This window comes from Aotus nancymaae, unplaced genomic scaffold (genome assembly GCF_030222135.1).
Source record: "Aotus nancymaae isolate 86718 unplaced genomic scaffold, 86718_ANA_hifiasm-v0.15.2.pri h1tg000014l, whole genome shotgun sequence".
Classification (NCBI taxonomy): Eukaryota; Metazoa; Chordata; class Mammalia; order Primates; family Aotidae; genus Aotus; species Aotus nancymaae.
Window position 1 is genome coordinate 79,515,697 of NW_026988425.1, and position 27,300 is coordinate 79,542,996.

General features: G+C 37.8%; 1 protein-coding gene and 1 pseudogene across 1 annotated transcript in view; one reads left to right on the forward strand and one right to left on the reverse strand.

Annotated features, from left to right (window-relative positions):
* The first annotated feature begins 282 nt into the window (after positions 1 to 282).
* RASA1 (RAS p21 protein activator 1) overlaps positions 283 to 27,300 on the forward strand; it is a 113,086-nt gene continuing 86,068 nt past the window's right edge. The window contains exon 1 of the mRNA XM_012477549.3: positions 283 to 827. Coding sequence (XP_012332972.1) covers positions 283 to 827 — 545 coding nt within the window. The remainder of the gene's footprint in view (positions 828 to 27,300) is intronic.
* Positions 23,650 to 23,763, reverse strand: LOC135274992 (U6 spliceosomal RNA; annotated as a pseudogene).

Consider the following 27,300-nt stretch of genomic DNA (forward strand, 5'->3'; position numbering starts at 1 on the left):
TGTGTGTGCGTGAGTGTGGGTGTGTGCAGTGAGGTTTGGGTGGCGTTTGTGCAGTCGTTGGGTTTTTTGCCCACTTCGCTTCCCGTAAGCCAGGCAGCTCCGGAGCCTGGGCTGTGGCCCTAGGAGGGGGCGCGGCGGCCGGCTCTCTCCTTTTGTTATTGTTTCCTCCGCCTGGGGAGCTGAAGGGGAGACGCGCCTGGGTGGGGCGGCTCGGAGCCCGGGCCTGGTGGCCCCCGGGGCTCCCGGGCGGGCAGGGTAGGGCAGAGTAGAGCGGGCTTCAACATGATGGCGGCCGAGGCCGGCAGTGAGGAGGGCGGCCCGGTAACTGCTGGAGCAGGGGGAGGCGGCGCGGCTGCGGGCTCCAGTGCCTATCCCGCAGTGTGTCGGGTGAGGATACCCGCGGCCCTACCTGTGGCAGCCGCCCCCTATCCTGGGCTGGTGGAGACCGGAGTGGCTGGGACTCTGGGTGGCGGAGCCGCTTTGGGGTCAGGGTTCCTAGGAACCGGGTCTGTGGCAGGGGCATTGGGGGGAGCCGGACTGACAGGGGGAGGTACTGCTGCTGGCGTGGCTGGTGCTGCTGCTGGCGTGGCCGGTGCTGCTGCTGCTGCTGCTGGACCTAGTGGAGACATGTCTCTCACCAAGCTGCTCACTTCGTTGCCTGCTGAGACTCTCGGGCCAGGAGGTGTATTTCCCCCTCTGCCTCCTCCCCCTCACCTGCCCCCTTTGGGGGCGGGTCTGGGGACAGTGGACGAAGGTGACTCTCTGGATGGACCAGAATACGAGGAGGAAGAGGTGGCCATACCGTTGACCGCTCCTCCAACTAACCAGTAAGTTGAGACTGCTCTTCAGTAAGTTGAGACTGCTCTTCAGTAAGTTAAGACTGCTCTTCAGAATGTGTGAAGCTGTCTCCAGAAAAGAGAGAATGAAGGGGTAAACCATCCTTTTTTTAAATCTTTTCAGCTGTGATTTGTTAGGAAAAGTTTTTGAAGTTTCAGATTTCTTGAAGTAGGAATTTAATTTGATCACTCATCTTCCTTACAGGCATACTACGTGGTGTCTTCCTACATTTATTGTTCCTGTGGGAAGATGTAAAGTCTTTAAGCTGGAAAGCATGAGAAAATGTGTATCCAATGAGAACCAGATATGGTTCTGTCCCTTCCAAGTTGAGGTGGTGTCCCAGGATTCAGTCAAGCTGCAGCTACCAAGGCAGTCATAATGTATAACCTGTGTGTGTTCCTTGATAAAGCTAGATGATGAGTGGAAAGCTTTGAATACAAATATTTAAACGAGTACTATATTAATAATTTGAGAAATATATTGGTTAGAATGTTTTTATTTCAGTGCACATCTCAGCTTCAGATTAGAGAAAACAGTGATGCAGAAAAGTCTTGGAGTCACTTAATGAGAACTTGGGTCAGAGAGAAAGGAAAGCAGTACTGTGAATTATAGGTGTGATTAAGAGCCTATACTCCAACAATGTCTGTATCTTCTTCCATAGCTTCCCACTTATTAATGCACTGCTTTTATAGTTGAGACATTGGAAGTACAACAGTGAGGCAAAACAAAATTAATAGATCTTCCCTTAAGCATTTTTGTTGGTGGCCAGTATAGTATTCTATTTGAAAATTAAGTTTTACAGTCTGCAGAATATACAGGACAATGACTGTTTTTCATGTAAGCTAATACCTCCTCCTCACTTGTTCTCTTAATTGAACTTAGGTGTTTATTTGTAAAGGTGGACCTTGATGAGAATGTTGAGATGGGAAGTGGTATCAGGCAAAACTTGTTTTATAGATTTCACACGTAACTCTTAATTGACCCTTAGGATATTAACAACCTTGGTGCATATCAGGAAAAAAGATTTGGTTCATATGTTGACAGTCACGCTGGACAATTCAGAGGTTTTGTTTCTTTTTCTTTTCTCTCCCGAGACAGAGTCTTGCTCTGTTGCCCAGGCTGGAGTGAAGTGTCGGTGATCTTGGCTCACTGCAACCTCTGCCCCGCAGGTTCAAGTGATTCTCCTGCCTCAGCCTCCTGAGTAGCTAGGATTGCAGGTTCCCTCCACGACGCCTGGCTAATTTTTGTATTTTTAGTAGAATCGGGGTTTTACCATATTGGCCAGGCTGGTCTCGAACTCTGACTTCAGATGATCCACCTGTTTCGGCCTCCCAAACTGCTGGGATTTACAGGCGTGAGCCACTGCGCACAGTCCAATACACAGTTTTTTTTAGAGTCGTTTTAGGTTCACAGCAAAATTGAGGGGAAGATATGAGGTGTTCCCATTAAATTTTGAATAGTAAACACGATTGGGCTGGGCTGGTGGCTCATGACTGTATTTCCAGCGCTTTGGGAGGCCAAGCCGGGTGGATCACCTGAGTCACCTGAGGTCAGAGTTTGAGAACAGCCTGGCCAACATGGTGAAACCCCGTCTCTACTAAAACACCAAAGAACCCCCAAAAGTTAGCTGGGTGTGGTGGTGGGTACCAGTAATCCTAGCTACTCGAAAGGCTAAGGCAGGAGACTCGCTAAAATCAGGAAGGCGGAGGTTGTAGTGAGCCGAGATCACACCATTGTACTCCAGCCTGGGCAAGAAGAGCGAAACTCTGTCAAAAAAAAAACCACAAAAAACATAATTGAGTACTTGTGAAAAATTGTGAGAAATTGATTGTCTGGGATTTTCATCACGATTACATGTATTTGGAAAGAAAAAATTATCTTCGTATGACTGTGTATATGAGACTTGCTTATGTTCTAAAAAATAACCTCCATTTCTTTTTGTTTATTTATTTTTTGAGACAGAGTGTTGCCCAGGCTGGAGTGCGGTGGCGCCATCTCGGATCACTGCAACCTCCGCCTCCCGGGCTCAAGCGATTCTCCTGCCTCAGCCTCCTGAGTAGCTGGGATTACAGGCATCCAACAATACACCAGGATGATTTTTGTATTTTTAGTAGAGACAGGGTTTCACTGTGTTGATCAGGCTAGTCTTGAACTCCTGATCTTGTGAACCGCCCACCCCGGCCTGCCAAAGTACTGAGATTGCAGGCATGTGTCACCGCGCCTGGCCGAAATACCCTCCATTTCTAATATGTTTTTAAAATTTGCCACTGAGAAGTACAAATTTCCTTCTTATTTTATCTTAGATATCAACCCAGAGTCACTGGAGGCAATACAGTGTAGTGGTTAAATGTGCAGATTCTGAAGTTAGAAAAAATTTGGGTTGGAATCCTGACTCTGCCACTTACTACCTGTGTGATCTTGGAAAGGTCAGTTTCCCCATCTGTAAAATGGGGATAAGAATGGTACCTTCCTCATGTGGTTGTTTTTTAAAGATTTAATGAATACCCTGCTGTATTCAGCACAGTACTTGGGGCAAAGTAGGTGTTTGATAAATACATGGTCCCCCGTGCCTGTAGCCATAATATTTTACTATCACTAAATTGTCTGCTAATTCTTTTGGTTAGAGAGTCTCCCTTATTAATAACTGTTTTAGAGAAAGTTTTGAATTCCAAATCAAGCCTACCATGATTAATTATATTAAGAATTTTATTTTAACTTCATAAGGGCTTCCAGCAGTAGGTTAAGCAATTTTAAGGATGAAATTCAGGTGTTCTCTATAAATTCATATTCCTGAATGTAGACATTCATGTATTTTTTCCTTTTTTTTTGAGACAGAGTCTTGCTCTTTCATCAGGTTGGGGTGCAGTGGTGTGATCTCGGCCCACTGCAACCTCCACCTCCTGGGTTCAGGCAATTCTCATGCCTCAGCCTCCCAAGTAGCTGAGACTATAGGCGCATGCCACCATGACCAGCTAATTTTTATATTTTTAGTAGAGACGGGGGTTTCACCGTGTTGGCCAGATGGTCTCCATCTCTTGACCTTGTGATCTGCCCACCTTGGCCTCCCAAAGTGCTGGGATTACAGGTGTGAGCCACCGCGCCTGACCCAGACATTCATATTTTTAAACCGAAGGAAAAGTCTTAAAGGCATTGTCAAATAATATTTATGTTTTGTAAAAATATTGAAGAAATGTTGTGGACTAAATTAATACTGGCTATGAGTAATTGGTCACCTTAGTTATGGATAGCATGGTATTAAGGAGGTTTAGGTCACAGGATTGGGTCCACAAGTAGTTTGTTACTTGAGTGTTCCCTGATCAGGGAGTTAGTTCAACCTTCTTTCTAGCTAGTTTTGTGCTATTTATCGCAAAAGAGTCAAATGACAATATGTAGATAGACCAGTGCAAATAAATTAATACTATTAGTATTTTGTACCTTGTTTTTCTGTGTACACGGTGAATCATTAGTCTTATGTTTATTACTGAGCATTTTCATTAGTTTGGTTGAGGCTAGAAATGTTTGTGTAATTTGTACTATTATATTTATTTGAATTTTTTTTTGAAAGTTTGGAGGAAAAAATTTTTAAAAGAAAAAAATTCTCCCTCTGTCTACATTTTTTCTACCATAAAAGTTTCTATACCTAAAACTGTTAACGAATTTCTTTTTCAAGAGAGAGAAAAGGTTAAATTAAGGCAGTTTGTCACTAGTACTCTGTAAGTTTCTGGAGTTGCTTTTCATGGTTCTCATTATTTTTTCTTCTGTGGGGTGAGGGGCGGTGATGGTAAAGGAGTGTTGTTTGTGTAGTACACCATCAAGAAATTTTTAACTATGAGTCTGCAGTGGTAGGTGGCCATTGGTGAGAATCCAACCCACAAATGTATATTGCTTGCTCTATGGGTATTTGGAATATTTAGTAATTGTCACCATTTAAGAATAGAGATTTCTTTTTCTTTTTTTTTTTTTTTTTTGAGACATAGTCTCACACTGTCGCCAGGCTAGAGTGGAGTGGCACAATCTCTGTTCACTGCAACCTTTGCCTCCCGGGTTCAAACGATTCTCCTGCCGCAGCCTCTGGAGTAGCTGGGATTACAGGTGCGCACCAGGACACCCAGCTAATTTTTGTATTTCTAGTAGAGATGAGATTTCACCATGTTGGCCAGGCTGGTCTTGAACTCCTGACCTTGTGATCTGCCTGTCTCAGCCTCCCAAAGTGCTGGGATTACAGGCCACCGCACCTGGCCTTCTGTTTTTTTTTTTTTTCTTTTTGAGACAGAGTCTTGCGCTGTTGCCCGGGCTGGAGTGCAGTGGTGTGATCTTGGCTCACGGCAACCTCTGCCTCCTGGGTTCAAGCTGTTTTCCTGCCTCAGCCTCCTGAGTAACTGGGACTGCAGGCACACACCACCACACCCTACTAATTTTTGTATTTTTAGTAGAGATGGGGTTTCACTCTGTTGGCCAGGCTGGTCTCGAACTCCTAACCTCAGGTGATTCACCTGCCTTGGCCTCCCAAAATGCTGGGATTACAGGTGTGAGCCACAGTGCGGCCAATAGGAAGATTTCATATTAAAGAAATCTCAAGTTCTAGCATCTCTAAAAAACCCATAAGACTTGGCTATACCTGGTGACCATTCCTGCTTGAGACTAGATTGCCAGAGCTGAGTATCGGTTGACTCTTAGGTGGATATTGAGGTCTCCATTTGCAGTCTCCACCAGGTCTGCTTTGCCTTTGCTATTGCAGTATTTGTTTGGCAACTGGCCTGGGTCTTACCCAGAACCTAATACTCATACTTCTCAAGCCTGAAACTTTAAGGAAAAGAAAATAAGGAGTGTAAATAGTACATTTCTTTTTTTAAAAAAATCATTTTACTGTCTCTACAAAAATAAAATTCTTAATTAAGTCAAGTAACTACTGAAGGTTAATGTTAGAACATACAGCATTCATTAACTTTGTCACCGATTGCCTTATACATATGGGTGAGTCATTGTTTCTTAATAAAAATGGGGGTGAGACTTGCTAAGATTAGTTATGGAAAGTGATTGATGACCGTAACTCATATTTTTTACTGTATTTGAGTAGTAGAGATATATAGTAGGTGCTTCAAGGGTTATAGTGGGTGAAATGCCCCTTTTCTCAATGAGATTGAAAAGGGGGTATTAGATCTAGTAGGAAATTAAGTAAACCAATTTCTGTGATGCAGGCTAGATTAAGATAAATATCATAAGTGAAGTGTGAACAAAGGTCACGAGGGTTAAAAGAATAAGAAATTTACATAATTAGGATCAGTAAATTCTTTGAGGAAAAAATAGCAGATACATTTTTCCTGCTACTTAATTTATTTTCTGAGCAAGAAGTTATTGGTTCTGATGCTCTTTGCCTAATGATTCTGTCAGGAAAACATAATTATGAATTAGATGAGTATGAACTTTTCACCCTTATTGAAGAATCTGGTCTACAGAACTGTTATTTACCTGTGGTCTAGAGGGAAGTTGAAGGGGATGTCTGTAGTTACTGAGGTACAGAGCACAGCTGAATGCTAGAATTGGTATGGATCATTGATTAGCCACTCTGGGGAAAACAGGCAAACATTATTGACAAAAGTAAAAAGGACAGCCATAAATTAGGAAGAGAAAAGGAAAAATGAAGAGTAGGTTTTTTGCTTTATTCCTCTGTCTTTACTGGCCATTAGAGAAATGAACAGAGTGCCTTTAAGAACACTTAAATACCCCAAAAAAATACTTTGGAGGGAAGATTTTTTATAATAATTATTAACTATAACAATGGTCACCACTGACATTTTTTGTTGTTATTGCTTACTACCAAACGGGAACAGTTCTAATGGGTTTACTTGTATTGTTTTGGTCATCTGTTGCTGCATAATAAAACACTCCAAAACATAGTGGCTAAAAAAACAATTGTGTATGTACTCTTGATTCTAAAATTTGTGTATGGCTTTATGGAGACTTCTCCACATTGTCATCTGTTGGCTATAATGGTCACGGTGGCTTCTTAACTCAAATCTAGTGCCTCAGCTGGGATGGCTGGAGCAGCTGGTAGATAGCTGGGCATTTTCCCCTCTCTCGATCCCCATGTGGCCTGTCTGCTTGAAGAAGGTTGGGCTTTTTTTTTTTTTTTTTTTTTTTTTTCTGAGACAGAGTCTTACCCTGTCACACAGGCTGGAGTATAGTGGTGCCATCTTGGCTCACTGCAGCCTTTGCCTTCTGGGTACAAGCAATTCTCCTGTCTCAGCCTTCCGAGCAGCTGACATTACAGGTGTGCACCACCACACCCAGCTAATTTTTTGTATTTTTAGTAGAGACTGGATTTCACCATGTTGGCCAGACTGGTCTCGAACTCCTGACCTCGTGGTCCACCCGCCTTGACCTCCCAAAGTGCTGAGATTACAGGCGTGAGCCACCGTGCCCGGCCAGCTTGGTCTTCTTCATAGCATGGCAGCTATGGCAGTTCCATGAAAGACCTCTCGAAGCCCCAGTGTGTTAGTATTTATCAAGCCTCTGTGTTCCTTATGCTTGCTAATGTTCTAGTGGCCAGTGCTGATCACATAATCCAGTGTGTATTAAGTATGGGAGGGGACTATAAAAAGGCATGAATACAGCAAGTTGACCATTCTTCAGGGCACCAGGGTAACATTATACCATGTGTATTACTTATTTACATGTAATACCAGATAATAGAATACTAGTAGTGAGGGATGGGGTGAGAGATACTGCAAATACTTAAGAATTTCTTCCTTTGGGTCAGCAAGCTAAATTGTCTTTCATTAAATGAGTTAAATGTCTCCACAATAGATGTTGCTTTTTGGCTACCATTATTTTGATTTTAAACCAAAAATACTGAATATGGATGTTGGTGGTTGTTTGAAAATGCAGATATTTATATGTAAAGTGTGTTGTCTTGAAATCACTTGCAATACATTTCAGTTTGTGCTATGATAAAAATTGTTGTTATTAGATACAACTTACTGATAACTATATATGCTTTAAGATGTTTTAGGGTATGATGATTTTAGGCGTTTTAGTGGTTATGTGATTTAGTGAGTAAAACAATGAACAGTATAGGGGACAAAAAGAAATATAAAATTCTACAGTCTAGTTGGAAAATGAGGCATTACTGATAGAGTAATAAGATGATAAAAGTAGTCTACAGATATATTGTACAGGTAAATGTTTCAGATTCAGAGGATAGTTGTCAAAGAGTGAAAGGATAAAAGTAAATGAAAGAATAATACTGAAATTTCATACCATAATCCTCTTGGAGGAAATTTCAATATCATTCTTTCATTTAGGATTATTGCAGCGAGAAAGTGTGATTAACTTTTGTAGCATTTGTGTTTCAAATTGTAGTCAAGTTGTTATACGGAGATACATAGAATTTTAGTGATAAAGGGAAGCTTTCTCTGCTTAGATATGAAAGTAGCCTCAGGTAGAGTGGCTTGCTTCACTCTACCCTTACACTCTAGCTCAGTTCATATAACTAGGTAGTGGTAGAACTGGGACAGAATTCAATTCTCATAATTTTTCACATATATTTAGATTTGGGTAATTTTTATAATTCAGTTTTTTTTTTTTAATTTTAGAGGGTGCTAACAGCATAGACTCAGTATTTACTAATCATTTGCTATATGTCAGGTACTTTATATGGATTATCTTATTTAATTCTTACAGTGATATAGTGAGAATGGGTATCATCCTCATTGTTGAGAAAACTGAGTGATAGAGCTGGAATTTTAATGTGAATACTATGCTTTCTATTTTGTCTTGCCACCTTCCATTATGTAGAATGTATACACATATATGCACCCACATAAAACTTAACATATTTCAGGGCTGGCAGTAACTGGGGTTATGGACTTAATAGTCCCCCACTCCTCAGAGTCATAGGTTGAAGACTTAACCACAAATGTAGCTGTATTTGGATATATGGCCTTTAAAGAGGTAATTAAGGTTAAATGAGGTCATAAGGGAGGTTGGTGAATCCTATAGGATGGGTATGTTTATAAGAAGAGGTACCAGGAGTATGAGTGCATAGAGAAAAGGTCATGTGAGGACATGATGAGAAGGCCTTTATCTGTCAGCTAAGGAGAGAGGCCATACCAGAAACCAAGCTTGCCAGCAGTTTGATACTTCTATTTCTAGAATGCAGAACTGTGAAAAAATAATTTTTGTTGTTTAAGCCACCCAGACTGTGGTATTTAGTTATAGCAGCCCAAACTGACTAATACATGGGTAATTTCACATCTTTAAAAACGGAATTGGATTATTTTGAAGCAGCTTAAATACGTATCTGCTCTTTGAGAAATAAGGTCCTCATTCTTTTAATTCCTTTCACTGTGGGAGAGAAAATCTTGCCTTACTTTACATCTTTCTTTGTTAGTCAGTGACCTTTATCTTTTTTGGCTGTACCTCTGTTGAAAGATGGAAAGCATATTTAAATGCATGTCTTATTATTATAGTGTGGAAACCTGCACATGACCATGTTAGCCATGGAACATCCTATGGATAAGCTGTTACTCCAGCAAATTTTCTATATTCATTGTGTGTTCATTGTTGTAACATTTTACTTTAAAAATTTCCTTTCTCTAATACATCTGTCTCAAGCTAAGGGAGAGATTTAGAGATCTCCCTCACCTCTTGTAAGTATTTTTTTCTAGGGATAACTCACTAAACTGGGTTCATATTTAAGACAGTTGTGTAATGATAGAACCATATCCTATGTATATTCTTGTCTATCTAAATATTGATTCATTTCTCTAATTTTTAAATGTTTTTATTTTGAGATAATTGTACATTCATATGCAGTTTTAAGAAATAAGACAGAGATATACGCCTTCACCCATTTTACCTCAGTGGTAACATCTTGCATAACTATAGTGCAGTATCACAACCAGGAAATTGACGTTGCTGTAATCCATCTATTTTATTCACAATTCACCAGTTTTACATACACTTATTTGTGTGTGTGCATGCGTGAGTGTGTGATGTACTTAGTATTTAGTTCTATGCAGTATTATAACATATAAATTTGTATAATTATTACCATACTAGAGATACAGAACAGTTTCTTTACCACTAGGATCTCTTATTCTTCGTTTCTTTAACCAGAGTCTACTTCTTCCTCTTTCCTTATCCACTGGTAACTGCTAATTTGCTCTTTTTTTTTTTTTTTTAAGTCATTTTAAGAAGATTATGCAGGCTGGGTGTGATGGTTCATGCCTGTAATCCTAGCACTTTGTGAAGCTGAGATGGGTGGATCTCTTGAGCCCAGGAGTTCAAGACCAGCCTGGGCAACATGGCAAAACCTTGTCGCTACAAAAAATACAAAAATTAGCTGTTTGTGTTGTTGTACACCTGTAGTCCCAGCTACTCGGGAGGCTGAGGTGGGAGGATCACATGAGCCTATGAGGTTAAGACTGCAGTGAGTTAAGTTGTCATCCAGCCTCAGTGACAGAGTGAGACGCTGCCTCAAAAAAAAAAGAGGTTATATAAATGGAATAAAATAGTATGTAACCTTTTGGGATTGGCATTTGTCACTCAGCATAATTTGTCAAGTTCATGTAAGTTGAAGTATCCATATATATATTTTTTTCATTGCTAAGTGGTAGTCCGTGGTATAGATGTGCCAGTTTGTTTAACCGTTCAGCCATTGGGGAATATTTGGGTAATTTCCAGTTTTGAGTAGAAGAAATAAAATTTCAGTTAGGTTTTAGTAGTTCTTCGGAATCATGTAATAATTCTCCATATTTGTCATCTTTGGTAATTAAAAAGAAGATAACTATGGTTTGTTTGTATTTGTTTGTGTTTAGTTAGCCATAAACCTGATGAATTTCTCATGGAATTTGGAAAAAAAGAACACAAACCTCACACTAACAGGAGATCATATCCTCTAGTTAATATTAGAATTCCTGAATATCTCCCTCTTGTATGATCATTGGGATCAGAATTCTTTTATCATGAAGCCGTTTTTAAAAGTGAATAGGAAATACCTGATATTTTTGTTTTGATGTTTTTTAAGAACCTTATGTATGTGATAAAATAGCATTTAACATTATAGTTAGTGTTAGAAATCTTATAAAATTTGAGTGTTGTGGAGATAATGGTACCTTTTAATAAATTAGTTTTAATTTTTGTGGAAACGGTATTATCTTCCTAGCACAGGACCCTTGAGAGACTACAGTGGAATAAAAGTTGAAATAAAATAGGAGACAAATTGTCTTATGCTTTGAATGCTATGGTAAGGGCTTGTGCATAGCATTATAGTGTAGATATGTGGAATTGTAATGCAATCCTCTTCTCAACTTTTAAAAACAATTTTTTGTTTCTAAGATTTCAGTTAGTCAGTTTCTTTTATTTTTTTTTGAGACAGAGTCTTGCTCTGTCACTTAGGCTGGAGTGCAGTGGTATGATCTTGGCTCACTGTAACCTCTGCCTCCTGAATTCAAGCGATTCTCCTGTGTCAGCCTCCTGAGTAGCTGGAATCACAGGCACACACCACCATGCTCAGCTAATTTTTGTATTTTTAGTAGAGATGGGATTTTGCCATGTTGGCCAGCCTGGTCTCAAACTCCTGACCTCAAGTGATCTGCCTGCCTCAGCCTCCCAGAGTGCTGGGATTACAGGCCTGAGTCACCATGCCTGACTAGTCTGTCTCTTTTTCTCCTTTTCCTCTCCAACCAGTTATCCACATTGTTATATTCTACCTCCAAAACTGATCTAACATTTCTTTCTTTTTTCATTATTATTTTTGAGACAGAGTTTTGCTCTGTTGCCCAGGCTGGAGTGCAGTGGCACGATCTTGGCTCATTGAAACCTCCTCCTCTCTGCTTCAAGCATTCTCATGCCTCAGCCTCCTGAGTAGCTGGGATTACAGGTGCATGCCACCACACCTGGCTAATTTTTGTATTTTTTTTTAGTAGAGACAGGGTTTCACCATGTTGGCAAGGCTAGTCTCAAATGCCTGACCTCAGGTGATCCACTTGCCTTGGCCTCCCAAAAGGATCTTAACATTTTTTAAAATATCCTTTACTTTGATTCACACCCTCATTTTCTCTTTCTTCCTATTAGAGAGGTTGGTTACTTTTCTCCCTTTTACTGATCTCTTCCTCGGGCAATTCATAACTCTTTATTATTGGCTTTCAAAAATGTTTAACTTCAACCCAAGTAAAAATTAAGAAATTCCTGGTACATTTTGACACAGAGCTTATGTGTATGTTTTAAAAAAAAAAAAACCCCACAAAGGTTTAATGAAAAATACTCTTTTAAATTACTACTTGTGATGCAATTCTATTTTATTTTAGTTCTATTCTACTGTACTTAAAAATTACTGGTAGAAAGCAACTAAGTAGAGTTTGAAACTCCCAGCAGTTTGAAAAATTGCTTTATTTTACTTTCAGTGTGATCTTGTAAAGACAAATTTTATACTTTCTTGAAACCTTTTTGTGAGTCTCTATTGTTTACAGAGTAGTGGCTTTCAGATGTAATTTTGACCATGAATCACCAAAAGAAATAGATTTTATATCTGTGACCCAGCAAACATATATGCATAAATGTGTGTACACACACACACACACACACACACACACACACACACACAGAGACACCCATCAGAAGCAATTTTATGCCTCTTCATTTACATTTCTTCTGTTGGTACACCTTCTCCCTACCTTGATTACATGACAGACTTTCATTTATTCTTCTGAATATAGCTGGGACATTCTTGAAGTTGATGTAATATGACAAAAAATAAAGATTTCTTCTTAGTGACAACAATGATGTCATCAAACCAACTTGGAAAGAATTGTTTTCACAGAGAATTAAATCACCCTATCTCAATTAAATCAATATACATTGAATTATACAAGTTTTCGGGTTAGAAAGACCTGACAGTAACCTGCTTGGTGATACTAGCTTATTTAAATTATAAGGATTGTAGCAAATGATGTGGTCATAATGGACTCATGTAAAATGGAGCCTTATTAAGGATTAGCTTGTCAGATATCATCTAAGTTCAAGTGAGTGGGCTTTTCTTAGCCCAAGGACAGAACCTGTTTCTGGTGGAGTTATTTTTTGTTATTATGTAAATGTTTTTATTAGAGATATGATTTTTTTTTTTTTTGGCCAGATTGCATGCTCAATAAGCAAACTTCCCTCAAGTATTTATGTTGGAAAATTTGAAATTTGCAGAAAAGTTGCAGGAATACTGAGTAACTTTACATTTTGTCATGTTTTGGTTTATCCCTTTCTCTTTATGCACACATGTATATATTATTTTTGCTGAACTGTTTAAAAGTTAGTTGCAGAGATCTTGTCCTTTTCCACTGAAATACTTTTTATTTCCCGGGAATAAGGACAACAGCCTACAAAGTCAAAGATAATGAATTTAACATTAGTATATATTTCCCGGGAATAAGGACAACAGCCTACAAAGTCAAAGATAATGAATTTAACATTAGTATATTAATCATATATCATCAGTTGTTCCTATAATGTCATTTATATGTCTATTTTAATGAATTGCATTCAATCATTATGTCTTTTTTGTCTCCTTTAATCTAGAACAGTCCCTTTTGCTTTTTATTTCTTTTGTAACATTAACATTTTTGAAGAGCTTAGGATAGTTCTGCAGAATGTTTCTCAATTTGTATTTGATTTTTTTCTCATAATTAAATTAACCATCACTGGCAGAGATATGCCATAGGTCATGAGTTCTCAGTACACAGGGGCACATGGTATCAATTATCCTCTTGATGATGTACATAAGTTTGAACTTGGTTAAGGTGAGTTCTGCCAGATTTTGCTATTATGAAAGGTACCTTTCCCTTTATCATTAATAAATAACAAGTACCCATTGGTTTTAGTATCCATTGATTATTTTTGCCTCAATCATTTATTTTCTTGTAATGATACAGTAAAATGGTGATTTTTTTCCCCCAATTTGTAATTTGTTTGATATTTATTAATTGGCATTCTCCATTCAAGAATTTTATGATTACAGTTTGGCTTGCCACTTAGTAGGTTTGTAGGCAAGATTAGGCTGGGGAGAGATATATATAGGCATGTATTTTATTTTTTTAATTATTATTTTTTGAGACAAGGTCTTGTTTTATTGGTCAGGTTGGAGTGCAGTGGTGCAGTCATGGTTCACTGCAGCCTCAACCTCCCAGGCTCAAGTGGTCTTCCCACCTCAGCCTTTCTATTAAGTAGGACTACAGGTGCATGCTACCACGCCCAGTGAATGCTTTATTTTTTGTATAGATGGGGTCTCACCAATTTCCTAGACTTGTCTTGAACTCTTGGACTTGAGTGATACTCCCTCCTTGGCTTCCCAAAGTGCTGGGATTACAGGCATGAGCCACTGTGCCTGGCTTAGTTTTGTTGTTGTTAATCGATAAATTGTCCTTGTGGTTTCTACATTAGTCACTTGGGAGCTTTACTAGAATGGATCAACAACCTTATATCCCATCAAATCTTAATCTTTGACTCACTTGAGTTTAAGTTGTATATCCTGGAGAAGTCATCTTGGCTTTTGGTACTTAATGATGTTTCTTGACAGTTAGCAAATTATGTGGCTTGTTCTGGGTGAAACCCTTCTCCCTTGCATCTTTACCTATTTGTATTGTATTTTTACAGCAATTTCTTTTCTTTTTTTTTTTTTCAAGAGAATGAGGACAAGGAGGATGCAAAATCAAAAAAGACATTGGATTTAATGGTTAAATGTGGTGTATAAGGGACAGGAATGCAGTTTGAGTAAGATGATGAGTACTTCTAGATAGGCACACAAATTTTTTTCCCCTAGTTCACTTTTTAAAAATTAATAAACTTTATTTTTTTAGAACTGTTTTAACTTTATAGCAAAATTGAGGGGAAATTAGAGTTCCCATATTCTACCTCCTCTCTCTCTCCCGCTATTGACATCCAGCACACTGACACATTTGTTTCAAATGATGAACTTACATTGACATATTATTGTCACTCAGTGTTCATAGTTTATATTACGGTTTATTCTTGGCATTGTACATTCTGTGGGTTTTGACAAATGTTTAATGACATGTATCCCACAGTGTAGTGTCATACAAAATAGTTTCATTGCCTAAAAATCCTGTGTATTTTGCCCGTTCATTCTTCCTTCCCCCTTAGCCCCTGTCAGTCACTAATCTTTTTACTGTCTCCATAGTTTTACCTTTTCCGGGTGTTGTATAGATGGAATTGTACAATATGTAGCCTTTGCAGATTGGTTTCTTTCACTTAATATGCATTTAGGATTCTTTCATTTCTTTCATGGTTTGATAGCTGATTTCTTTTTCTGTCTGAATGTACCATAATTTATCTGATCAGCTAGTGGAGTTTATGGATTTGGGCAATTATGAATAAAGGTGCTTATAAACATTGTGTGCAGGTATTTTTGTGGCCATAAGTTTTCAATGTATTGGGATAAATACCAAGAAGCCTGGGATTTGGGCAATTATGAATAAAGGTGCTTATAAACATTGTGTGCAGGTATTTTTGTGGCCATAAGTTTTCAATGTATTGGGATAAATACCAAGAAGCCTGATTGCTGAATAGTATAGTAAAAGTATGTTTTGAAAGAAACTGCCAAACTGTCTTCCATAGTGGCTGCACCATTTTGCATTCCCATCCCCAGTGAATGACAGTTCCTGTTGCTCTACATTCTTGTCAGCATTAGACGTTACCAGGTTTTTGGATTTTGGCCATTGTAAAAGGTGTATAGTCATATCTTGTTTGAATATGCCATTTTCTAGTCATGTATAATGATATATAATGGTTTGGACATATGACTCCTCTAGATCTCATGTTATGGCCAGGGTGATGACTCATGCCTATAATCCCGGCACTTTGGGAGGCTGAGATGGGAGGATTGCTTGAGGCCAGGAGTTTGAGACCCAGCCTGGCCAACAGGATGAGACTCTGTCTCTACAAAAAAGAAAAAATTAGCCAGGTGGTGGTGCACACTTGTGGTCCCAGCTACTCAGGAGGCTGAGGTGGGAGGATTGCTTAAACCTCGGAGGTCAAGGCTGCAGTGAGCTGTGACTGTGCCATGGCACTCCAACCTAGGCAACAGGGAGAGACCCTGTCTCAAAAAAAAAAAAAAAAAAAAAAAGAAAAGAAAAAAAAATAAATTTCATGTTGAAATGTGATTTCTAATGTTGGAGGTGGGACCTGGTGAGAGGGATTTGGGTCATGGGAGAGGATCCCTCATGGCTTCTGCTGTCCTCCTAATAGTGAATTTGTTTTTACAAGGTCTGGTTGTTGTAAAGTGTGGCACCTTGCTTACTACTTTCTTCCTCCTGCTTTCACCATCATGCAATATGTTTGCTCCTGCTTTGCCTTCCACCATGAGTAAAAGGTTCCTGAGGCCTACCCAGAAGCTGAGCAGAAGTTGACACCATGCTTCCTATATAGCCTGCAGAACCATGAGCCAGTTAAACCTCAGTAACTCAGTGTCTCTTGACAGTACCTTTTGCAGAGCAGAAGTCTTTAATTTTAATGAAATCCAACTTATCTGTTGTTTCTTTCATGGATTGTAACTTTTGTGTCTAAGAAGTCATCTCATATCCAAGGTCATTAGATTTTCTTTTTTTTTATTATTGTCTAGGAGTTTTATAGGTTTGTATTTTAATTTAGGTCTGTGATCCATTTCGAGTTAAATTTTGTGAAGGGTGTAAGGTGAATGTTTACATTCTTTTTTTTTTTTTTTTTGCATGTGGATGTCCAGTTGTGCTAGCACTGTTTGTTAAAAAGTCTGTTTTTGCTCCATTATCTTACCTTTGCTCTTTTTTTCAAAGATCAGTTGGTTATATTTATTTGGGTGTGTTTCTGGGCTTCCTGTCTGTTCCATTGACTGACTTGTTTTTTTTTCCAAAATACACGCTATCTTGGTTACTATAACATTATAATAAGTCTTGAAGTCTAGTAGTGTCATCCCTCTGACTTTGTTTTTCTTTCAATGTTATATTGGCTATTCTAAGTCTTTTACCTCTCCATAAAAACTTTTGAGTCAGTTTGTTGATATCCACAAAATAATGTGCTGGGATTTTGATTGGGATTGTGATGAATCTGTACATCAAGTTGGGAAGAACAGACATATTGATAAAGAGTCTTATTCACGAACTTGGAGTATCTCTCCATTTATTTAGTTCTTTGTTATCTTCCATCATAGTTTTATAGTTTTTCTCATATAGATCTTGTACATATTTTGTTAGAATTATACCTAAGTATTTCGTATTTTGGTTGCTGATGTGAATGGTAATGTGTTTTAAATTTCAAATTCCACTTGTTCATTTTGTACATTCAGGAAAGCCACTGGCTTTCCTTGTATTCTGTAACCTTGCTTGTTAGTTCCATGAGGTTTTTTTGGAAAGGTCTTTGGGTTTTCTACCTAGATAGTCATGTCATCTGAGAACAAAGACAGTATTATTTCTTCTTTTCCAGTCAATATACCTTTTTCCCTCTCCTGTTTTACTGCATTAGCTAGGACTTTGAGTATGATTTTGAGAAGCACTGGGAAGAGGAGGCATCCTTGCATTTTCCCCCATCTTGGTGGGAAAGCTTTGATGTTCTCACCATTAAATATGGTGTTAGCTGTAGGTTTTTTTGGTGGATTTTTTTTTTTTTTTAATCAAGTTGAGGAAGTTCTCTTCTATTCCTAATTTGCTCAGTATGTTAATCATGATGGGGTGTTGGATACTGTCAAATGGATTTTCTACATCTATTAATATGATCATGTGATTTTTCTTCTTTAGCCTGTTGTAATTGATTACAATGATTTTTTAAAACGTTGAGCCAGTCTTGATAAATCTTGCTTGATTATGGTATGTAATTCTCTTTGTACATTGTTGGAAGTAATTTGCTAATATTTTGTTGAAGATGTTTGCATTTATATGCATAGGAGAGATTGGTCTGTAGTTTTCTTTTCCTGTAGTGTCTTTGTCTGGTTTTGGTATTAGGTTAATATTGTCCTCACTGAATGACTTAGGAAGTAACTGCTATGTCTCTGACAGAGATTGTAAATAATTGGTATTATTTCTTCTTTATGTGATTATTAGAATTCACCAGTGAACCCATCTGGATGTAGTTCCCTCTGTTTTTGAAAGTTGTTAGTTATTGATTCAATTTCTTTAATAGATATAGGTCTATTTGGGATTTTTTTCTTCTTGTTTGAGTTTTGGCGGATTGTGTTTTTTAAGGAATTGCTCCATTTCATCTAGATTTGCAAATTTGTGGGTATAGATTTATTTACAATATTAGTTTATTATCTTTTTAATGGCTTTGGGTTCGGTAGAGATTAGTAAAGATCTTCTCTTTCATTCCTTATACTAGTAATTTGTCTTCTCTCTTTTTTCTAAGTCTGGCTAGAGGCTTATCAGTTTTATTGATCTTTTCAAAAAAGTTACTTTTGGCTTTGTTAATTTACTTTATTGATTTCTTGTTTTCAATTTCATTAATTTTTGCTGTAATTTATGTATTTCTCTTTATCTGCTTACCTTGGATATAATTTGTTTTTTTTTTCTTGCTTCCTAAGATGTTTAGATGATTATTATTTAAAATTTTTACTTAAGAGACAGGGTCTGGCTACAGTGGCTTAAGCTGGAGTGCAGTGGCTGTTCCCAGGTGCGATCCCACTACTGATCTGTGTTTTGGCCTGCTGTGTTTCCAACCTGGGCTGGTTCACCCCTCCTCAGGCAACCTGGTGGTATCCTGCTTTCAGGGGGGTCACCATATTGATGCCAAACTAATCATGGAGGTTCACTGGGCATAGTGTATTAACAGTCCAAAACTTCTGGATTCTGTCAGTTTTTCTGGCTCCACCTTTCAGGTAACTGGTAGTACAAGTGTGTGCCAATGTTCCCAGCTGAAACTGATTACTGATTTTTTATCTTTCTAACATGTGAATTCAAACTATAAGGTTTACTCTAAGCATTGCTTTTGTTTCATCCCGCAAGTGTTTTATATTTTTGTTTTAAAGTATTTTAAAATTGCTTTCTCATTTCCTCTTTGATTAATGTGTTTATTTAGAAGTGCTTTGGAATTTTCTTGCTATGTTTTTGTTATTTATTTCTAGTTTAATTCTGTGGTCTGAGAATAGACATTGTATGATTTCTGTACTTATGAATTTGTTAAGGCGTGTTATTACCCAGAATGTGGTCTGTGTTGGCAAATGTCTCATTCAAACCTGGAAAGAATTTGCATTCTGCTGTTGTTGGATGAAGTAGTCTATAGATTTATATCCAGTTGATTGAAAGCACTGCTGAGTTAAACTATATCTTTACTGATTTTTTTGCTGGCTGGATCTGCCCATTTCTGATAGAGACATGCTGAAATCTCAACTCTAATGATACATTTATGTAATTCCTCTTAAATTCTGATTTTTTGTTTTTTTGTTTTTTCATTTATTTTTACTCTCCAGTGGTTTTCTTGAGATATTGATCCCTTTATCATTACTTAATGCCTCTCTTTATTCCTGGTAACTTTTCATGCTCTGGAGTTGGCTGTGTCTGAAATTAATATAGCTTCTCTCACTTTCTTTTGATTAGTGTTAGCATGCTGTATCTTTTACCGTCCCTTTGCTTTTAATCTGTATGTGATTTTACATTTAAAATGGGTTTCTTGTTCATATAGTAGAATATTTTTTGGTGTACTGTGACAGTGTCTTTTAATTGGTATGTTAGACTTGATGTTTAAAGTGGTAATTGATATAAATTAATATCATATATCTTACTATTTTCTGTTTTTTTGCCGTTTCTTCGTAACTTTTTATTATGCTCTTTTTCTGCCTTTTGTGATTTAATTATTTTATTTGATTTCATTTTTCTCTCATTTTTGAGCACATCAGTTTGTGTTTATGTATGTGTGTGTATGTATTTATGTTTTTAACTCTGTCTCACTGTGTCACCCAGGCTAGAGTACAGTGGCGTGAGGTTGTCTCACTGCAGCTCCACCTCCTTGGCTCAAGTGATCTTCCCACCTTGGCCTCATGAGTAACTGGGACCACAGGTGCAAATTTTTGTGCCTTTTTTTTTTTTCCTCTATAGAGACAGGGTTTTGCCATGTTGCCCAGGCTGGTCTCAAACTCCTGGGCTAACAGCAGTCCACTCACCTTGGCCTCCCAAAGTGCTGGGATTACAGGCATGAGCCACGACGTCTGTCCCCAACTTTTTTTTTTTTTTGGGGGGGGCGATGGAGTCTCACTGTGTTGCCCAAGCTGGTCTCTTGGGCTAAAGCAATCCACTCACCTTGGCCTCTCAAAGTGCTGGGATTACAGGAATGAGCCACCATGCCTGTCCCTCACTTTTTTTTTTTCTTGAGATGGAGTTTCACTCTGTCATACAGGCTGGAATGCAGTGTCATTATCTCGGCTCACAGCAACCTCTGCCTCCCGGACTCAAGCTGTGATTACAGGTGTGTGCCTGGCTAATTTTTGTATTTTTAGTAGAGATGGGATTTTTCCATTTACCAGGCTGGTCTTGAACTCCTGACCTCAGGTGATCTACCTGTCTTGGCCTCCCAAAGTGCTGGGATTACAGGCATGAGCCACTGCACCTAGCCTTTTTAAAAAATTTTTTTGAACTTAAGTGTTTGCCCTGGAGCTTGCAATATACATTTACAGTTTATCGAAGCACACTGTCATATAATACTGTATTGCTTCATGTGTTATGTAAGTACTTTATGATAACAAAATATTCCTGTTTCATTGCTTTTTCTTTTGTCCTTTTCTGTCTTATCATTCATTTCATTTATACATATACGTCATTGCTATTATTCTGAACAAACTGCTACCTTTTAGCTGAATTAAAAGTAAGAAAAATAAAAGTTTTTATTTTACCTTCACTTACACTCTCAAGTTCTTCCTTTCTGAGTTTCTGACCTATATCATTATCCTTCTCTATCATGAAATTATTTTAATATGTCTTGCAAGGCAGGTCTACTGGCAACATCTCTCTTCAATTTTTGTCTGAGAATATCTTTATGTTTCTCTCACTTTAGAAAGATAGTTTCACATGGTATAAATTTTTAGGTTCATGGTTTTCTTCTCTTAACACTTTAATATTTCATTCTACTCTCCTCTGTTTGTATTGTTTCTGAGGAGAAGCTGGTCTGCTGTAGGCAAAGTGTTTTTTGCCTCTGGCTTCTTTCAAGATTTTTTTCTATATCTTTGATTTTCTGAAGCTTGAACATGATATATTTAGTATTATTATTATTATTATTATTATTTTTTAGGTTTTTGGGGGCCCCAGTCTTAATGTTATCTGAGTTTTATGGATCTGTGGTTTGGTGTCTGATATGAACTGGGAAATTCTTAGTCATTATTGTTTCCTTGTGTTACCAGTATATGTAAGTTACACCTTTTTTTAGTTGTCCTACAGTTCTTGAATGTTTGATGCTCTCTTTTTCCTCTCTTTTTTTCTTTGTTTTTCAGTTTTGGAAGTAGTTTCTGTTGTTAGGCCCTTAGGCTCAGAGGTGCTTTCCTTAGCTGTGTCCAGTCTGCTAATGAAGCCATTAAAGGCATTCTTCATTTCTGTTACATTGCTTTTGATTTCTAACATATCTTTTTATCCTTTCTTAGAATTTCCATTTCTCAGCTTACATTGTTTATGTATTTGCATATTGTCTACCTTTTTCATAAGCACCTAGCATATCAATCATAGTTTTAAAACATTCCCTGTCTGGTAACTCTGGAATTCCTGTCATGTCTGCTTTTGATGGTTTGTCTGTCTCTTCAAATTGTTTTTTGCCTTTTATTATGTCTTGTAACTCTTTATTGAAAAGTATACATGATGTACTGGGTAAAAGGAACTGCTGTAAATAGGCCTTTAGTGATGTAGTTAGAAGGGAAGGATTGTATAGTCCTATTATTAGGTCTCAGTTTTTTAGTTAACCTGTGCTCCTGGACTGTGAAAGTAACCATTGTTTTTCAGTCCCCCAGTCTTATTCCTGTCACCTTTAGGTGGGACAGAATGACTAGAAGGGGCTTGAATTTGGTATTTCCCTTCCCTCTTGTGAAAGTCTAAAGTGAACTGGAGTTGTTCACAGTATTTCTTTACACACAGGTAGGTTAGGCTCTGGTAAATTAGTGTCTGTTCAAGGCAGGCCTTGTTAAGAACTGATTGCTCTGGCATATTTCAAAAGTGTTCGTTTTTCCTTCCCCCTACCAGAAGAACAAATATCAGATTTTTCTCTGATATTTACTGTAAGGGCCTGGTAGAGCTCCTGGAGATAAAATTCACAAAAGTGTGAGGGCTTCACATGACTGGGTCTTCCTGAAGTTTTTAATTGTCATTTTTCTGCACTGACTCTCCAGCAATTTGTCATTATAGTTTAAGCCTTCTTACTCTGGCACTAGTTCCCAGGGAAGTTTCTGCTTATGGGTTTCTGCTGTGACGACTTGTGATTTTTCTCTGTCTGTCTGGCTGACTGTCTCTCAATTTTGGGGGAAAGTGGTTTGCCCTGTGACCTCACTACTATGAAGGCTGTAACAAGAACTGTTGATTTTTCAGTTTGTTCAGATTTTTACTTGTTAGGATGGAGTGGTGACTTTTAATGTTCTCATATGTAAAGACGGAATGGGAAACTGACAGCGGCTTACAGGTTTTAGGTTACAAGTTATAAAGGGGTTAAAAAGAGATTGATTTGTGAGAATTTGGAGGCTAAATGCTTTCAGAGAATGAGTAGTTAGAAGGGATAGCAAAATAAGGGGAGTGTTTTTTCAAAATAGCAAAAGATAATATTTGATAGATAATAATTTTTAGTCCGAATAGTAAATATTAAGCTATCTTTTAAATCAATCATTAAGGTTGGATTTTTGGTTTTTACCTTAGTGTATTTGAAAGTAAATGATGCTTTATATTCAATATTTGCTGATATATTTAATCAAAACCTAGAGAATTGTGGTAGACATTGTATCAGAAGAAAACAGGTTTGAACAAAGAGAGGGAATTACTAACCAATTAACAAGTGTCAACTGTTTCATAAGCATGTCATAGTGTTTCCTAAATTGTGCACTGCATTGTTCAGTTTAAGGAATTGGTGTTCTGTGACCTTTTGACAGTTAAATAATTTGAGAACTTCTGCATTTTGGGCCTGTGCTCTTAGAAATCCACAATGTACATCAACCCATTTATGCCTACGTTCGTTAATGGAATGCTAAGCAGGTGGGAGTTCTTTATATCCTGCTCAAGGTCATCGCCAAGGTCTGATTTTTTACACTCAAAAAATTGCAACTTAGGCATAAATACAGGAGTCCTATGAGTCATTAATATACTAAACAAACTTTCTTGTTTAACTCTGCTTTTTCTAAACTTATATCCCTAGTGGTCATTCTTTGCAGGGTGTGTTTTGAGAAACATAGCAATAGCAAGTAGTTAAGTTTCTATCTACCTGGTGCTTACAGTGGGAGTAGTATAGAGGAAGAACCCAAGTTTAGCCTTTGGAAAACCTGAGTTTGTAGTTTTTATTGCTTTTAGTGAATCACTGTGTTGGAAAAGCTAATTTAAGTTCCTCATGTTTGTTTCCTTTTATAAAATATAGTAACATTTCTCCATTTCTAATTCACAGTGATGCTGATGTTTTATAGTTACCAAAAAGGCTATAATAAAGTACTTACATATAAGGTTTGTTTATAATTCTTTTTTCTTTTTTTATTTCTATATGTAAGGTATACAACATAATGTTTTGATATGCATATATGTAGTGAAGTAATTACCATAGCCAAGTAAATTAACATATCCTTCATCTCCCATAGTTAACCTTTTGTGTGTGTGGGGTGGGGGGTAAAAGTGCCTAAAAAATATGGAGTGCTTCACAAATTGGCATGTCATCCTTGAGCAGGGGTCATGTTGATCTTTTCTCTATCATCATTCCAGTTGTTAGTATATACAGTGCTGCAGAAGTGAGCACTGTATCTGGTTCTTAAAAAGAATGAAAACGTTTGACACCTGCTTTCTGGTGGTAGGTGTGATATTGATGTGAATTGTTCCAGGAGTCAGAAACCTATATAGATGTTGAAAGAATAAATCAGTATGCAAAAGTGAATGGTGTGTTAATAGAGGCAACAATGCTAAGGAGTATACTGTTTTCTTGTAAATTTTTTCCTTTGGACACTATAATATGTGGCCAAGAGATGACCAATAAAACCAAAATAAATAGATATTTAGTGTTGCTTATTAAGAGTTAAGCTGGGGGCTGAGTGCAGCTCATGCCTGCAATCCTAGCCCTTTGGGAGGCCAAAGGAGAGAGGACTGCATGAGCCCAGGAGTTTAATACCAGCCTGAGCAACATAGGGAGACCCTGTCTCTAAAAACATAAAAATAAAAAGTTTAATAGGGCATGGTGGTGGCACACCTGTGGTCCCAGCTACTTGGGAGGCTGGGGTGGGAGATCACTTTAGCCAAGTGGTTGAGGTTACAGTGAGTTGTGATCTTGCCACTGCATTCTCACTTGGGTGACAAAGCGAGATCTGTCTTATAAGCTGGGCATCGTGGCTCCTGCCTATAATCCTCGCTACTTGGGAGGCTGAGGTGGGAGGACTGCCTGAGGCCAGGAGTTTGAGACCAGCCTGGGCAATGTAGCAAGACCCTGTCTCAAAAAAATATTAAAAAGAGTTTAGATGGATTACAAGAAAACTTCCTTAGCTGGGAAGCTTATCCTACTTACTAATGACAGAAATATAGTTGAAACATGATAAAGTTTTGGATGAAATCTTAATTATTTATTTATTTATTTAGAGACAGAGTCTCATTCTGTCGCCAGGCTGGAGTGCAGTGCAGCTGCAACCTCTGCCTCCCAGGTTCAAGTGATCCTCCTGCCTCAGCCTCACAAGTAGCTGGGACCCTATGTGCACACTACCATGCCCAACTAATTTTTCTATTTTTAGTAGAGAAGGGGTTTCACCTTGGCCAGGATGGTCTCTATCTCTTGCTCTGGTGATCCGCTCACCTTGGCCTCCCAAAGTTCTGGGATTATAGGTGTGAGCCACCACACACAGCCTTATGCAGTTATTTTTAAGATCTTATCTACAATTCTAATCATTGTGTTGTAATGATGTTAAAATGAGTTTTAGAATAATGCCAATAATAGTTGAGGATGCAAGAGCTTTTTATATGAAAATATTCAGATTTGTTTTGTATTGAAAAAGTTTAAAAGATGAGTATATGATTAAAATTTACATGATGAACAGAGAAAATGAAAAAATGGTGACAAAATCCTGAGAGGTATAAAACTGCATATGCCAAAGAGGCAGATGTATAAATTTCTGTCCTGTCTCTGACCTCAGTGGGCATGAGACATTAGTCATGGAAAGGCAGAAAAGATGAGGCAGGGGTAAGTCCTGGCTCTGAGTCACCCATTGACTCAGCTGTTAGTAGCGACCACTGAGTCTTAGGCTGCTGAACAGGACATATGTGAGTTTTCAAGTTATCACAGTTGTAGCCTCTACAAGTATTTGGCAGTATTGGGGGTTAAGAGAGATTAAGTCTAAGATAATATAACAGATGATGGAGAGGATAACAGCTGGACAGTGCATTGTTTTCTGGTGTTTAATGTAGATACAGTTTTTACTAATGTTTTATATATATGTACAATTATATATAATATGCACATACGAATATTTTAAAGCGTGCTCCCTTTAGTGTTGAAATGAAAGTTTTAGTATAGAGTTTTTCTGTATTTAGAATTACTTTATTTTCTTGAGTATACTTTTTATTGAAGTATAACACAATAAAGCTTAGTATCTTGAGTGCTCAGCTCACTGAATTTTAACAAGTGGATGTACCTGTGTAAAAAGAATCCCAGAATATAGTCAGCATCTTATATGTCTTTTTTGTGCCTGCTTTCTGCCTAATACACACACCACTTCTTCCCAAAAAAACAAAATTTTAACTTCTTATATCCTAGATTATTAATGACTTTTTGAATTTTATATGATATAATTGAATCATATACAAGTTGTGTTTCCCCTAATGCTTAGGAGCAGAAATGTTTCAGATTTTGTATTTTTTTGGACTTTATTTCCATTATACCAGTTGAGCATCCCTAATCTGAAATCCAAATACTCCAGTGAGCATTTCCTTTGGGTGTCATGGTGGTCCTAACAATTTCAGATTTTGGAGCATTTTGGATTTCAAATTTTCAGATGAGGGATACTCAACTTTATTATCTATTATTATTATTTTTTTTGAGACAGAGTTTCGCTCTTGTTGCCCAGACTGGAGTGCAATGGCGCAATCTCAGCTCACCGCAACCTCCACCTCCTGGGTTCAAGTGATTGTTCTGCCTCAGCCTCTTGAATAGCTGGGATTACAGGCATGCACCACTACGCTCAGCTAATTCTGTATTTTCAGTAGAGACAGGGTTTCACCATGTTGGTCTGGCTGGCCTTGAACTCCTGGACTCAGGTGATCTGGCTGCCTCAGCCTCCTGATTGCAGGCATGAGCCACTGCACCCAGCCAATATCTATTCTTTTGTGTGATACTTTATTAACTTTGTTATATTTATGAGATTTATTCATTTTGCTGCATGTAGCACTGTTTCAGTCATCTCCATTGCTGGTGTTACATTGTGACTATACCAGCAGTATATTATTGTTTTCTATTAGTGATGGATATGACATTTAGGTTGTGTCTAGTTTGACTATTACAAATAGCATTACTATGAATTTTCTGATTATGACTTTTGATGAACATATATAGATATTTATGTTATACACCTATAATTAGAATTGCAGGGTCATAGGATGTTCATATAATAAACTTAGGTATTGCTGAGTAGTTTCGCAAAGCGTTTGTACCCATTTAAATTCTGAGTAGCTGTGTGTGAGAATTCTAGTTGCTCTACATTCTTGTGAACACTTAGTATTGTTTACCCTTTTTTTCATTGTAGTGATTTCGGTGGGTTGGTGGTGTAATGGCTCTTGTGGTTTTAGTTTTTATTTTCTTGATGTGATAACTAATGGAAGTGTGTTATCTTTTCACATGTTTATTGGTCATTTCTATAACCTCTGTTCAAGTGGCTGTTCAAGTCTTTTGTCCAGTTTTCTATTGGTTTGTCTTTTTTTTTTGTATTTCTGGTTATTCTCTGTCTTGGCTGTGAGTCCTTTGATGAGTATATATCTTAGAGAAATCTTCAATTTTGTACTTTCTTTTTTTGACCAGAAATTAATTTTATCAGTTTTTCTCTTCGTGGTTGAAGTGTAACACACATAAAGCATAGTGTTCTAAGTGTTCAGCACAATGAATTTTAACAAGTGGATGTACCTATGTAATCCATACATAAAGAACTGTAGAATGTTACCAACATCCTAGATGTCTTTTTGTGCCTGCTTTCTGCTTAATACGCAACTACCTCTTACTGAATAAACAGAATTCTACTTCTTACATCCCAGATTATTGCTGATGTTTTCAGTTTTATATAATAAAATTGAATCATATACAGGTTGA